The 13,243-nt window shown below is 49.4% G+C and overlaps 1 protein-coding gene across 5 annotated transcripts in view; it reads right to left on the bottom strand.

Moving 5' to 3' along the window:
- CELF5 (CUGBP Elav-like family member 5) overlaps positions 1-1,584 on the bottom strand; it is an 85,435-nt gene extending 83,851 nt beyond the window's left edge. For all 5 annotated transcript variants that reach the window (XM_038772193.1, XM_038772194.1, XM_038772190.1 and 2 more), the window contains exon 1: positions 1,426-1,584. In XM_038772193.1, the coding sequence (XP_038628121.1) occupies positions 1,426-1,519 (94 nt within the window). In that variant the 5' untranslated portion in view covers positions 1,520-1,584. The remainder of the gene's footprint in view (positions 1-1,425) is intronic.
- Between the last annotated feature and the right edge of the window lie 11,659 nt (positions 1,585-13,243).

Genomic DNA, 13,243 nt, shown 5'->3' on the forward strand with positions numbered 1-13,243 from the left:
CTGCAAACAGTAAGCCTTCGATATGCTGCTAGATCAAACTTCCTCACACAAAATCCCGCGCTTACTGCTTTCATTCATTCAATCGTATTCACTGAGCGCTTACTGTGTGCAAAGCACTGTACTAAGGGCCTACTGTGCTCGGCCCATAGTAAATGCCTAAGAAGTAACATTTTAAAAACCATAATTAACAATTCGGCACATCCTTCATCAAGTGAAAGTAATTAACTTCACGACTTAGCCGCTCTTTTTTCAGACTGTTAAAAAAATTAACTATTTTACCCTTAAATTGAGTCGCCTTGAAAAGAGGTGAATGAATACAAAATAAACAACGAATGGACGTTTCTCCGTGATAGTGTCTATCCGGCAACTACTGAGGTATTTTGCACGGCCAGGCAAAGTCACCAAGAATGGTTTGATGCAAATAACTCGGGATGAAAAGAAATCTACTTGCAGCAAAAAAACCCCAAAACAATATATAAAATGACTACTGCAGCAACAGCAATCCGTAACTCCTTATGACTCAGCCGGGAGAGGGTTTTATAGAAACCTGCATCGTGCTATACAAGGCAAGACGGTGAAATGCCAAGGACAGCGGACCAAGGAGTTGGTCTACACCTTGCTTAAAAAACGGATCTGACACACAGCCAGGCAATACATTCTATCGACGGATGGAATGTTGGACAATACTGCACACGCATGCATGCACCCTCACAATTGCATGCACGCACACGCATGCTTGCACACACATGCATGCACCTACATGCATGCACCTACATGCACGCACATGCATGCACACACCTACATGCACGCGTGCACACACTGCTGTCTCTCCCGCTATAAAATGGAAGTCGAATGAATACTGCAGTCGCACTTTCTGTGCAGAACCTTCCAGAGAGATCGTGAACCACGGAGACAAAAGTGAAAATCAACCCTATTGGTTAAAACCGGCATTACACAGAAAATAAGGTGAGCCATCCCTCCAGGCTGCTATGCTACATAGAGTCCTCTCCAAAATGTGCACCCCACCTCTCCCCACCCCACAACGCATACACACCCCCAAGTCCTCCCGAAGCTGGTCCCAGGAGCCCCAAGCCCGAGTTGGATCTCACACTCTGGACTCAACCCAGACCGAGCCACAGTGGCCCTCATCCCCAAACCAAATTGGTTTCCCAGCAATTGTAACTGGGACATTTTGGGGGGACGTTGGAAGCCTGAGATGAGGGCCGCCCCAAAAGAGCCCCCCGGTGCCAGGGGGTAACAAGGAAAGGTGGATGGGGAGCGCGGGGTAAGGGCTCTGAGGCAGGATTGGGAGGGAGAAGGTGGGGGGGGTTAAAGACGATGGATTGGGGGGCAACTGGGGAGCGGGAGGGCGCGGAAGGGGGCCGGGCACAGATCCCGGGGTCGGAGGCAGTACCGGCCTCTTACCTGGACTACATGGGTAGACGAACACTCCGTTCAGCCTCCAAGTCAGGTACTGCACGGTCCACACCTGGGTTCTTTGGGGGATTAGTTCTGCCATTCTCGCCCCGTTGCCGACCGAAAGTGCTCAGCCAACACACCCCGTTGCAGGATCACCCCGTTTCAGACGGAACCGTTGCAGACTGAACCGTTATAGAGCGAACGGCCGCAGAGCGCAAGTGAACCGCACCTTCGCACCGAGCTAACCCGCGCGGTCCGGAGAGCGCGACGATTGGCGCGGGTGCCGCAGAAGGGCGGTACTTATCTCCTCTCGGGCGAGGCCGACAGGGGGCGATAGAGAGCGGAAGTGCGTTAAAGTCCCCACCGGGGCCCCGCCCCAGCCCCACCCCGGGGCCCTCATTCGATCCTGACCTCCCCCAATAAGGCCCTGCCGGCCAAAATAAGGAAAACCGAGGGGTGACAAGATGGATGCATGGGGAGAGAAGAAGAATCCATGAGTAACGCGATCTAATCGGAAAGGTGCCAAGCACCGTATTCAGCACTGGGATAGATACAAGGTAATCAGGTAAGACACAGTCCCCACCCCACAAGGGGCTCGCAGCCTAAGTAGGAGGGAGAACAGGTACTGCATCCCCATCAATCAATCAATCAATCGTATTTATTGAACGCTTACTATGTGCAGAGCACTGTACTAAGCGCTTGGGAAGTACAAATTGGCAACACATAGAGACAGTCCCTACCCAACAGTGGGCTCACATCCCATTTTATGGATGAGGAAACTGAGGCCCAGAGAAGTGAAGTGACAGGGCCAAGATCATATAGCAGGCAAGGTCTGAGCCGGGTTTGGAACCCAGGTCCTCTGACTCCCAGACTCTTGCTCTCTCCACTTGAGAAGCAGCGTGGCTTAGTGGAAAGAGCACAGGCTTAGGAGTCAGAGGTCGTGGGTTCTAATACCGGCTCCACCACTTGTCAGCTGTGTGACTTTGGGCAAATTACTTAACTTCTTTGTGCCTCAGTTCCCTCAACTGTAAAATGGGAGTTAAGACTGTGAGCCCCACGTGGGACAACCTGATTACCCTGTATCTACCCCAGTGCTTAGAACGGTGCCTGGCACATAGTAAGCGCTTAACAAATGCCATCATCATCATCATCCACTTCGTTCTAATCCCAGCTCTGTCACTTGTCTGCTGTGTGACCTTAGGCAAGTCACTTCACTTCCATGAGAAGCAGTATGGCATAGTGGATAGAGTTCGGACCTGGGAGTCAGAAGTGCTGGGTTCTAATCCCAGCTCCACCACTTATCTGCTCTGTGGCCTTGAGCAAGTCACTTAACTCCACTGTGCTTCAGTTACCTCATCTGGAAAATGGGGATTAAGATTGCGAGGCCCATGTGGGACAGAGAGTGTGTGTCCAATCTAATTTGTCTGTATCCACCCCAGCGCTTAGTACAGTGCTTGGCACATAGTAAGTGCTTAACAAATACTATAATTATTATTATTGCAGTACCTTGCACATAGTGCTTAACAAACACCACAATTATTATTATTATTCACATCGGAGAAGAGAGAGGCACATTGTTATTCCAACATTCAGCTGAGCAGGTGGGGCTTCTGCTTCCAACCTAGAAGCAGACTGGGGTGGTGCCAATCCTGCACAAAGATCAGGGGCAAAGGCCCTAGATTTTCTAAATCTGTTCTAGATTTTCCATCAGTGGTACCACCCACCTGCTGCCACCATTAAACCATTTCCTCCTTCCCCTCCAGACTGACTGCCTGGCCCTATCCTTGTAATAATCAGGTCCTCTGACTCCTAGGCCTGTGCTCTTTTCACTAGGCCACTGATTCTCCAAAAGCAGGGGGAAGAAGGAAATTGTGTTATCAATCCATCCATCGACAGCATATTGATTGAGTGCCTATTGTGTGCAGAGCACTGTATGAAACAGTTGGGAGAGTACGATAGTCTGCAGATGTACAATCGCTGCCCTCAAGGGGCAGAGCAGTGTGGCCTAGTGGAAAGAGTACAGGAGAGCTAGGCTGTCCTGGCTCCACCAATTGCCTTCTGGGTGATTTGGGGCAAGTCACTTAATGGCTCTGTGCCTCAGTTTCTTCATCTGTAATAGGAGAATGATATCTGTTTTCTCTCCCTCTTAGCATTTGAGCTCCATGTGCGATAGGGATTGTATCCAATATGAGTATTTTGTGTCTATCCCAGTACTTGGCATACAGTAAGCGCTTAACAGATAACTCAGTTGTTATTATTACTATCGAGGAGCTTAGAATCTAGCATGGGAGACAGACATTAAAATAATTTGCATACAGGAGGGAGAAGTGACTACATAGGGAAGTGAATTCCTTGAGGGCAGGGAGTGTATTTACCAACTCTGTTGTATTGGACTCTCCCAAGTGCTTGGTACAGTGCTCTTCACACAGCAATAATAATAATGATAATAATAATAATTGTGGTATTTGTTGATGATGATGGCATTTATTAAGCGCTTACTGTGTGCAAAGCACTGTTCTAAGCACTGGGGATGTTACAAGGTGATCAGGTTGTCCCATGGGGGGCTCACGGTCTTAATCCCCATTTTACAGATGAGGGAACTGAGGCCCAGAGAAGTCAAGTGACTTGCCCAAAGTCAGCTGATAAGTGGCAGAGCTGGGATTAGAACCCATGACCTCTGACTCTCCAGTCCATGCTATTTCCACTGAGTCATGCTGCTTCTCTGAAGTTGAGCACTTACTACGTGCCAAGCACTGGGGTAGATACATGATCATTCATTAATTTATTCAATCTTATTTATTGAGCGCTTTCTGTGTGCAAAGCACTGTACTAAGCACTTGAGAGAGTACAATATAACAACAGACACATTCCTGCCCACCACGAGCTCACAGTCTAGAGACATTAATATAAATAGATAAATAAGTAAATAGCAGATATATTCAGATATATACATATGCCCTGTGGGGATGGGAGGGAGGACGAATGAGGGGCAAGTAAGAGCGGTGCAGAAGGGAGTGGGAGAAGAGAGGAGGGCTGAGTCAGGGAAGGCTTCTTGGAGGAGATGTGTTTTCAATAAGGTTTTGAAGTGAGGGAAAGCAATTATCTGTCTGATATGAGGAGGAAGGGCATTCCAGGCCAGAGGTAGGATGTGGGCAAGAGGTCAGCAGCAAGATAGATGAGATGGAGGTACAGTGAGAAGGCTAGCATTAGAGGAACAAAGTGTGCAGGCTGTGTTGTAGTAGGAGAGTAGTGAGGTGTGATAGGAGGGGGCAAGGTGATTAAAAGCTTTAAGTAGTAGTTAAGTAGTAACTGGAGGCCTTCCCAGACTGAGCCCCCTTTCTCCTCTCCTCCTCCTTATCCCCCCGCCCTACCTTCTTCCCCTCCCCACAGCACTTGTATATATTTGTACAGATTTATTACTCTATTTATTTTACTTGTACATATTTACTATTCTATTTTGTTAATGATGTACATATAGCTATAATTCTATTTGTTCTGATGATTTTGACGCCTGTCTACATGTTTTGTTTTGTTGTCTGTCTCCCCCTTCTAGACTGTGAGCCCGTTGTTGGGTAGGGACCGTCTCTATGTGTTGCCGACTTGTACTTCACAAGCGCTAAGTACAGTGCTCTGCACACAGTAAGCGCTCAATAAATACGATTGAATGAATGAATAGTAAGTAGTTTCTGTTTGTTGCAGAGGTGGATGGGCAAACACTGGAGTTTCTTGAGGAGTGGGGAAACATGTCCTGAACGTTTTTGTGGAAAAATGATCCAGGAAGCAGAATGAAGTATAGACCGGAGTGGGGAGAGACAGGAGACATGGAGGTCAGCAAGGAGGCTGATATAATATTCAAGCAGGATAGGATAAGTGCTTGCATTAATGTGGTAGCAGTTAGGATGGAGCGGAAGGGGTGGATTTTGGTGATGTTGTGAAGGTAGATAATTGGGTCAGATGCAGTCCCTATCTCAGTACCATTGATTGATTGCTAGTAGGGTATGGACAGGTGGTTGGTCCAGAAGTGCTGAGGTAGTAGCTGGTATGGGAGGAGGCATGGGGGTGGAGGAGAGGGGGTGTGGGACCGGGGAAGAGGAGAACCCCATCTAAGGCCCCTCCTCACAGTTCAGACCACTGTACTGAAGGACAGGGTCCCTCTAGATGAGCAGAACCTATCCCATCTTCAAAGGGGTCTACGGTCATATTGCTTTTCCTGGATCAGCAGGGCCGGCTGTTTTCAGCTTCCAGGATGTGGGAATGGAACAGTGGCCACTGGGAGTTGGGGGGGGTCCAGATCAGCAGGCTGTGATCCAAGTCTCAAACCTGGAAGCAGTGTGGCCTAGGGGAAAGAACCGGGGCCTGGGTTAGAACCCAGGTCCCCTAGCTCCCACTCCTGGTTCTGCCACTTGCCTGCTGTATGACCTTGAGCAAGTCACTTCACTTCTCTGGCCTCAGTTTCCTCAACTGCAAAATGGGAATTAAATACCTGTTCCCCCTCCTGCTTAGACTGTGAGCCCCATGTGGTTCAGGGAATGTATCCAGCCTGATTAACTTTATCTATCCCAGCGCTTAGAACAGTGCTTGACACACAGTAAGCACTCAACAAATACCGTAAAAAAAAACCCAAAACCCAGCAACTTGTTTGGCAACCACTTGGCAGGGAAAAGAGGCTTCTGGAAACTGCCTTCCCACAATTGCCCCAGCCAGGCCTCCGGGGGCAATACACATGACGTAGTGGGTAGAGCATGGGCCTGGGAGTCAGGTGGTCATGGTTTCTAATCCCAACTCCGCCACTTGTCTGCTGTTTGACCTTGGGGAAGTCACTTCACTTCCCTGTGCCTTGGTTACCTCATCTGTAAAATAGAGATTGGGGATTGAGGATGAGGATTGAGACTGTGAGCCCCACGTGGGACAGAGACTGTGTCCAACCCGACTTACTTGTATCTACTGCAGTGCTTAGTACAGTGCCTGGCAATTAGTAAGCGCTTAACAAATGCCATTATTATTATTACAAGACAGGTTTTGGGCTCTGCCTTTATTTTTCTTCCAAGAGACAGGTCTTGCCGCAATCCACATGGCTGTTGCCATGACTTTCCACCTGATTTTAGAAAGGAAACTAACCCTCAAAAGCAGCATGGCCTAGTAGATAGAGCATGGGCCTGGGAGTCAGAAGTACCTGGGTTCTAATCCTGGCTCTGCCACCTGTCTGCTGTATGACCTTGGGCGAGTCATTTAGGTTCTCGGTGCCTCAATTTTCTCATCTGTAAAATGGGGATTAAGACTGTGAGCTCCATGTAGGCTCCTAAGGGCTTCCAGTCCTTAGTACAATGCCTGGCACATAGTAAGTGCTTAAAAAATACCATAAAAAATGTCAGTACTTTTCTGCCCCTATGAAGGAAAGTCCTTTTGGTAGTTGCCCTGGACATACTGGGCAGGGCAGAGGGAAGTTAGTTGCCAATTCATCTTCTGGCAAAAATGGGCCTTGTGGATATGGAGAGGCAAAGACAGGGGACCCTACGCTGGATTAGTCAGTAGCCACTTCTCTCACGCCAACCTCACAGGGTGGCCAGACGGGAAGCGGGAGTGAAGTGCAAGAGCATTTCTGACACCAAGCTGGGTGGAGGAGGATGGTGGGAGAAGAGGCAGTCCTAGGCAGCAGTCCTAGTGGGTAGGTGGAATTAGGATCGGATAGACACTGGCACTTATGTGCAGAACCATCTGTAATGTCTGCCTCCCTTCTCTAGTCTGTAAGCTCCTTCGGGGCAGGGTTCGTCTATACCTGTTCTTCTGTATTATGCTCTCCCAAGGGCTTACTACAGTGCTCTATACACATGTGCTTAATAAATACCACTCATTGACTGAGGTGCTAAATCCTCCCCACCCCAAGCTACTGCAACTACCTCAGTTACGCCACACTACGCTAGCTACACTACATCAGCTATATGCTTAACTCCCTTCTCAAACCCCTGTCCCCCCCTACCTCCTCCATCTCTGGCCCCTACTGACCTGGTCATGTATTTTATTGAGAAAATCAAAACCATCGGGCACGATCCCTCTATAATCTTCCCTGCTCCTTTCCAGTCCCTCCCTCTTCCTGCCCCTTCTTCAACTCTCCCATCTTTCCCAGCAGTACCTCTGGAGAAGATCCTCCTCTACCTGCATCTCCAACCCCATCCCTTCACACATATCAAAACACTTGCCCCCTCACTTCTTCCCTCCCTGACTACCATCTTCAACCATTCGTTCTCCAATGGCTTTTTCCCCAGTGCTTTGAAACATGCTCATGTTTCCCCAATCCCACGGTTCCCTCCAGCTGTTGCCCCCATCTCCCTTCTACCATTCCTCACAAAATTCCTTGAGTAAGGTTTCTTGATGGCATTTGTTAAGCACTTACTACATGTCAGGTGCTACCCCTCCCAGTGAGGTGTAGAGAATACAGTTTGCTCCAAATCAGGCCCTTTTGGTCCACTCCCTCACATGACTGCCATAACAGGTACTGTGTGGTCCACGTACTGAGCGCGGGCAGTTTACAGGGGCGGGGTTTGAACGCATCCATTCATTTTCATAATCCTGCCCCCTGGTTGACAGGCAGCTCCTCTTGGCCCGCGTACGGGCTCCGTGCTGTCCGTCGGGTTCTGCGGCTTCTCATTGCCTGTTGAGCACGAAATTGGCATAATAATAATAATAATTATGATGATGATGGCATTTATTGTTTACTATGTGCAAAGCACTGATCTAAGCACTGGGGAGGTTACAAGGTGATCAGATTGTCCCACGGAGGGGGCTCACAGTCTTAATCCCCATTTTACAGATGAGGTAACTGAGGCACAGAGAAGTTGAGTGCCTTGCCCAAAGTCACATAGCTGACAAGTGGCGGAGCTGGCATTTGAACCCATGACTTCTGACTCCCAAGCCCGGGTTCTTTCTACTGAGCCATGCTACTTCCCTAATGGTTACTGTTCATCACTTTTAGTCTGCCTCCAACCATTCGTTGATCTCCGCCTCATGGTCCGATCTGCCATCTTGGAGTCATGTGGCCTGGGGGTGGGGGCAGGGGTCACCCGCAAAATACCAAGGCTTTGGGGAAACTCGGGGCACCAGGGTCAATTCCAAGGTGTTCTGCAGTGGCAGCAGCTTCAGGAGCCCCTGCAGGCTGTACTCTGGGGCTGGGGGACATGCTGTGACGTCTTCAGCATTGGGGTGTGTGTACGGGAAGGGGGCAGTGGTCGTGGACTGCTGATGCCAGTTAGACAGAGGAGCCGGGCCCCAGGACTTCTAGGTGATGGGAGGTGCTGCGCCCGGTCTTGGAGACTCCTGCTGAACCCCACGGAGGCACCCCTAACCGGTGGTGACTTAATGTCTCCGTGACCCGGTTACCTCATCTGTAAAATGGGGATTATGGGACTGTGTCCAACCTGATTAACTTGTATTAACTCTCTCTCTCTCTGTCTCTGCCTCTCTCTCTCTGTTTCCCTGTTTGTCTCTGTTTCTCTTTCTGTCTCTGTCTGTCTCTCTCTGCTTCTCTGCCCGCTCTCTCTCTCCATTTCTCTATTTCTTCCTCTTTCTCTGCCTCTGTTTCTCTGTCCCCTCTCTGTTTCTCTCTCTCCATTTCTCTATTTCTTCCTCTCTTTCTCTGTCTCTCTGTTTCTCTGCCCCCTCTCTGTTTCTCTCTCTCCATTTCTATTTATTTTATTTTGTTAATATGTTTGGTTTTGTTCTCTGTCTCACTCTTCTAGACTGTGAGCCCACTGTTGGGTAGGGACCATCTCTATATGTTGCCAACTTGTACTTCCCAAGCGCTTAGTACAGTGCTCTGCATACAGTAAGTGCTCAATAAATACGATTGATTGATTGATTGATAATGGATAGAGCCCGGGCCTGGGAGTCAGAAGGATGTGGGTTCTGATTCCTACTCCTCTGCTGTGTGACCTTGGGCGAGTCGCTTCACTTCTCTGGGCCTCAGTTACCTCATCTATAAAATGGGGATTACGATTGTGAGCCCCATGTGGGACAAGGACTGCATCCAACCAATTACCTTGCATCTACCCCAGCACGTACTACAGTGCGGGGCACATAGTAAACGCTGAATACCACAGTTATTATTACTGGTGGCTCAGGGTCTCTGCAGGGGGACGGGCGGCATCAGCAGGTGGGAGCCTCCTCTGTGTACTTCGGGGCCACCTTGGACCGCGGGTGTTACAATGCAGCTTGAATCTGCCTCCCCACACCGTGGCGGAGCTCAACCCAGGCCACGGTTTGCAGCCAAGGAAGGGAAGGAGCATGGGGGGAAAAGCCAACCGCGGCAGCAGAGGCTTTTTGGGCTGGCTCTGTGTTAGGAGCAGCCTGGGGATAACCCGAAGCAACAAAGGCTCAATTATGCAAGGGGCTCCATCTTAGAGACCGTGAGGGACTCATCTCTCTGCCCCAGAGCCCAAGCCTGTGAGAACGGCGAGGGGAACATCAGACACTGTATTAAATGCTGGAATAGATACAAGCTAATTAAGTTGGACCCAATCCATGTCCCACATGGAGCTCACAGTCTTGATCTTCATTTCATAGATGAGGTAACTGAGGCACAGAGAAGTGATGTGACTTGCCCAAGGTCATGTGGCAGACAAGGGGCAGAGGCAGGATTAGAACCCAGGCCCTTCTGACTCCCAGGCCCATGCTCTACCCAACAGAACACACTGCTTCTCAAGTTGTCTACACCTGCTGCCTCAACTCCCTCTCCTCAAATTTTCTCGACCCCCTCCAATCTGGCTTCCTCCCCCTTCATGCCACCAAAATTGCCCTCTCAAAGGTTAACAAGGATCTCCTTCTTGCCAAATCCAATGGCCTCCACTCCATTCTAATCCTCCATATCGTCACAGCTGCCTTCAATACTGTTGGCCACGCCTTCTCTCAGAAGCATTCACCCTAGGCTTCACTGACACTGACACTATCCTCTCCTTGTTCTCCTTCTATCCGGCCACTCCTTCTCAGTCTCTTTCACTGGCTCCTTTTCTGCCTCCCACCTGCTAAGTAGCAGTGTGGCCTAGTGGATAGAACACGGGCCTGGGAGTCAGAAGGACCTGGGTTCTGATTCCATCTCCCCCACCTGTCTGCTGCATGACCTTGGGCAAGTTATTTCACTTCTCTGTGCATCAGTTCCTCATCTGTAAAATGGGAATTAAGACCCTGAGCCCCATGTGAGATGTGGATTATGTCCAGCCCCAGAGCTTTATACAGTACCTGGCACACAGTAAGTGCTTAACAAATACCATTAAAAAAAACCTGTGGGAGTTCCTCAAGGCTCAGTTCTGGGTCCCCTTCTATTCTCCATCTACACTCACTCCCTTGGAGGACTCATTCACTCCTATGGCTTCATCGACCATCTCTATACAGATGATTCTCAAATCTACCTCTCCAGCCCTGATCTCTCCCCTTCTCTGCAGTCTCACATTTCCTCCTGACTTCAGGACACCCCCTCCTTGAATGTCCCACCAATGCCTCAAACTTAACATGTCCAAAACAGAGTTCCCCATCTTCTCACCCAAACCCTGTCCCCACCTGAATTTCCCACCACAGTGCACGCACCACCACCCTCCGTCTCACAAACCCGTAGCTATGGTGTTATCTTTGACTCGTCTCTTATTCAACCCACATGTTCAATGTCACCAAATCCTGCCGGTTCAACCTTCAGAAGATCGCTAAAATCCACCTTTTCCTCTCCATCTAAACTGCTACCATGTTAATCCAAGCATTTATCCTATCCCACCTTGATTACTGTATCAGTTTCCTTGCTCACCTCCCTGCTTCCTGTCTCTCTCCTCGCCAGTCCGTACTTCACTCTGCTGCCCAAATCATTTTTCTAGAAAACCATTCAGGTCACGTTTCCCCACTCCTCAAGAACCTCCAGTGATTGCCCATCCACCTCTGCTTCAAACGGGAAACTCCTCATAGACTTTAAAACACTCCTACCTTAATTCCCTGATTTCCTACAACCCAGCCCGCACACTCCACTCCTCTAATACCAATTTACTCCCTGTATCTCGATCTTGTCTGTCTCACTGCTGACCTCTCACCCACATCCTGCCTCTGGCCTGGAATGCCTTCCCTCTTCCTATCCGAACAACGATCATTCTCCCCACCTTCAAAGCCTTATTAAAAGTACATCTCTACCAAGAGGCCTCCCCCAACTAACCCCTCATTTCCTCCTCTCCCAATCCCTTCTGTCACCTTTGCACTAGAATATGCACCCTTCATTCACCTTTCATTCAGCCTTATAGTATTTATGTACATATCTGAGACTGAGAGCCCCATGTGGGACAGGGACTGTGTCCAACCCAATTTGCTTGTATCCACCCCAGCACTTAGTACAGTGCCTGGCAAATAGTAAGTGCATAATAACAAAATATCATCTGTAATTTAATTTATATTAATGGCTGTCTCCCCCTCTAGACTAAGCTCAGTGTGGGCAGGGAATGTATCTACCAACTCAGTTATATTGTTGTATTCTCCCAAGCACTTAGTACAGCACTCTGTACTCATTAAGTACTCAATAAATATGACTGCTTGATTATACCAGGGGACTTGGGTAGACAAGATATTCAGCAACATTGGCCTATTTTCTAGCACCACCCCCTGGAGAAACTGGGGATGGGGCTCTGAATCAATCAGTGGTATTTATTCAATCAGTAGTATTTATTGAGTGCTTCCTGTGTGCAGAGAACTGTACTAAAAGCTTGGGAGAGTACAATATAACAGAGCTGGTAGAAACAATCCCTGCCATTTCCTACCCATCACCCCTTGACCAACTTCCCAGCAACCTCTCTGTTGTCCAGCAGTTTTGAGTCTAACACATGGAGCCCTGCTCTGGGAATCAGGAGGCAGGGTCCTAGTCCCAGCTCTGCCTGGAGCTGGCTAAAGTGGGTGCCACGGGCTGCTCCTCTGCCTGTCGACTCGCTTGTCATACCCTGTACCCCGGCAGGCACACAATGGGTGGGGATGGGAGAGGGCGACCGGCATTGTGCAGACCACGAGAGTCATCATCTGTTCTTCCATGAGGGCTCTCCATCCTGCAGTCTCAGCGAGACTCCATGGTAAGCAGGTCCAAACACAAAGGCAGGAGTTCTGGGCTGAGGGGTCCGTGGCTGGGTGTCACTATCCGAATCCTCGCTCGGGCGATCTCATCATCATCAATCGTATTTATTGAGCGCTTACTGTGTGCAGAGCACTGTACTAAGCGCTTGGGAAGTACAAGTTGGCAACATATAGAGACAGTCCCTACCCAACAGCGGGCTTACAGTCTAAAAGGGGGAGACAGAGAACAAAACCAAACATACTAACAAAATAAATAGAATAGATATGTACAAGTAAAATAAATAAATAAATAGAGTAATAAATATGTACAAACATATATACATATATACAGGTGCTGTGGGGAAGGGAAGGAGGTAAGATGGGGGGATGGAGAGGGGGACGAGGGGGGAGAGGAAGGAAGGGGCTCAGTCTGGGAAGGCCTCCTGGAGGAGGTGAGCTCTCAGTAGGGCCTTGAAGGGAGGAAGAGAGCTAGCTTGGCGGATGGGCAGAGGGAGGGCATTCCAGGCCCGGGGGATGACGTGGGCCGGGGGGTCGATGGCGGGACAGGCGAGAACAAGGTACGGTGAGGAGATTAGCAGCAGAGGAGTGGAGGGTGCGGGGTGGGCTGTAGAGGGAGAGAAGGGAGGTGAGGTAGGAGGGGGCGAGGTGATGGACAGCCTTGAAGCCCAGCGTGAGGAGTTTCTGCCTGATGCGCAGATTGATTGGTAGCCACTGGAGATTTTTGAGGAGGGGAGTAATATGCCCA

This window comes from Tachyglossus aculeatus, chromosome X1 (genome assembly GCF_015852505.1).
Source record: "Tachyglossus aculeatus isolate mTacAcu1 chromosome X1, mTacAcu1.pri, whole genome shotgun sequence".
Taxonomy (NCBI): domain Eukaryota; kingdom Metazoa; phylum Chordata; class Mammalia; order Monotremata; family Tachyglossidae; genus Tachyglossus; species Tachyglossus aculeatus.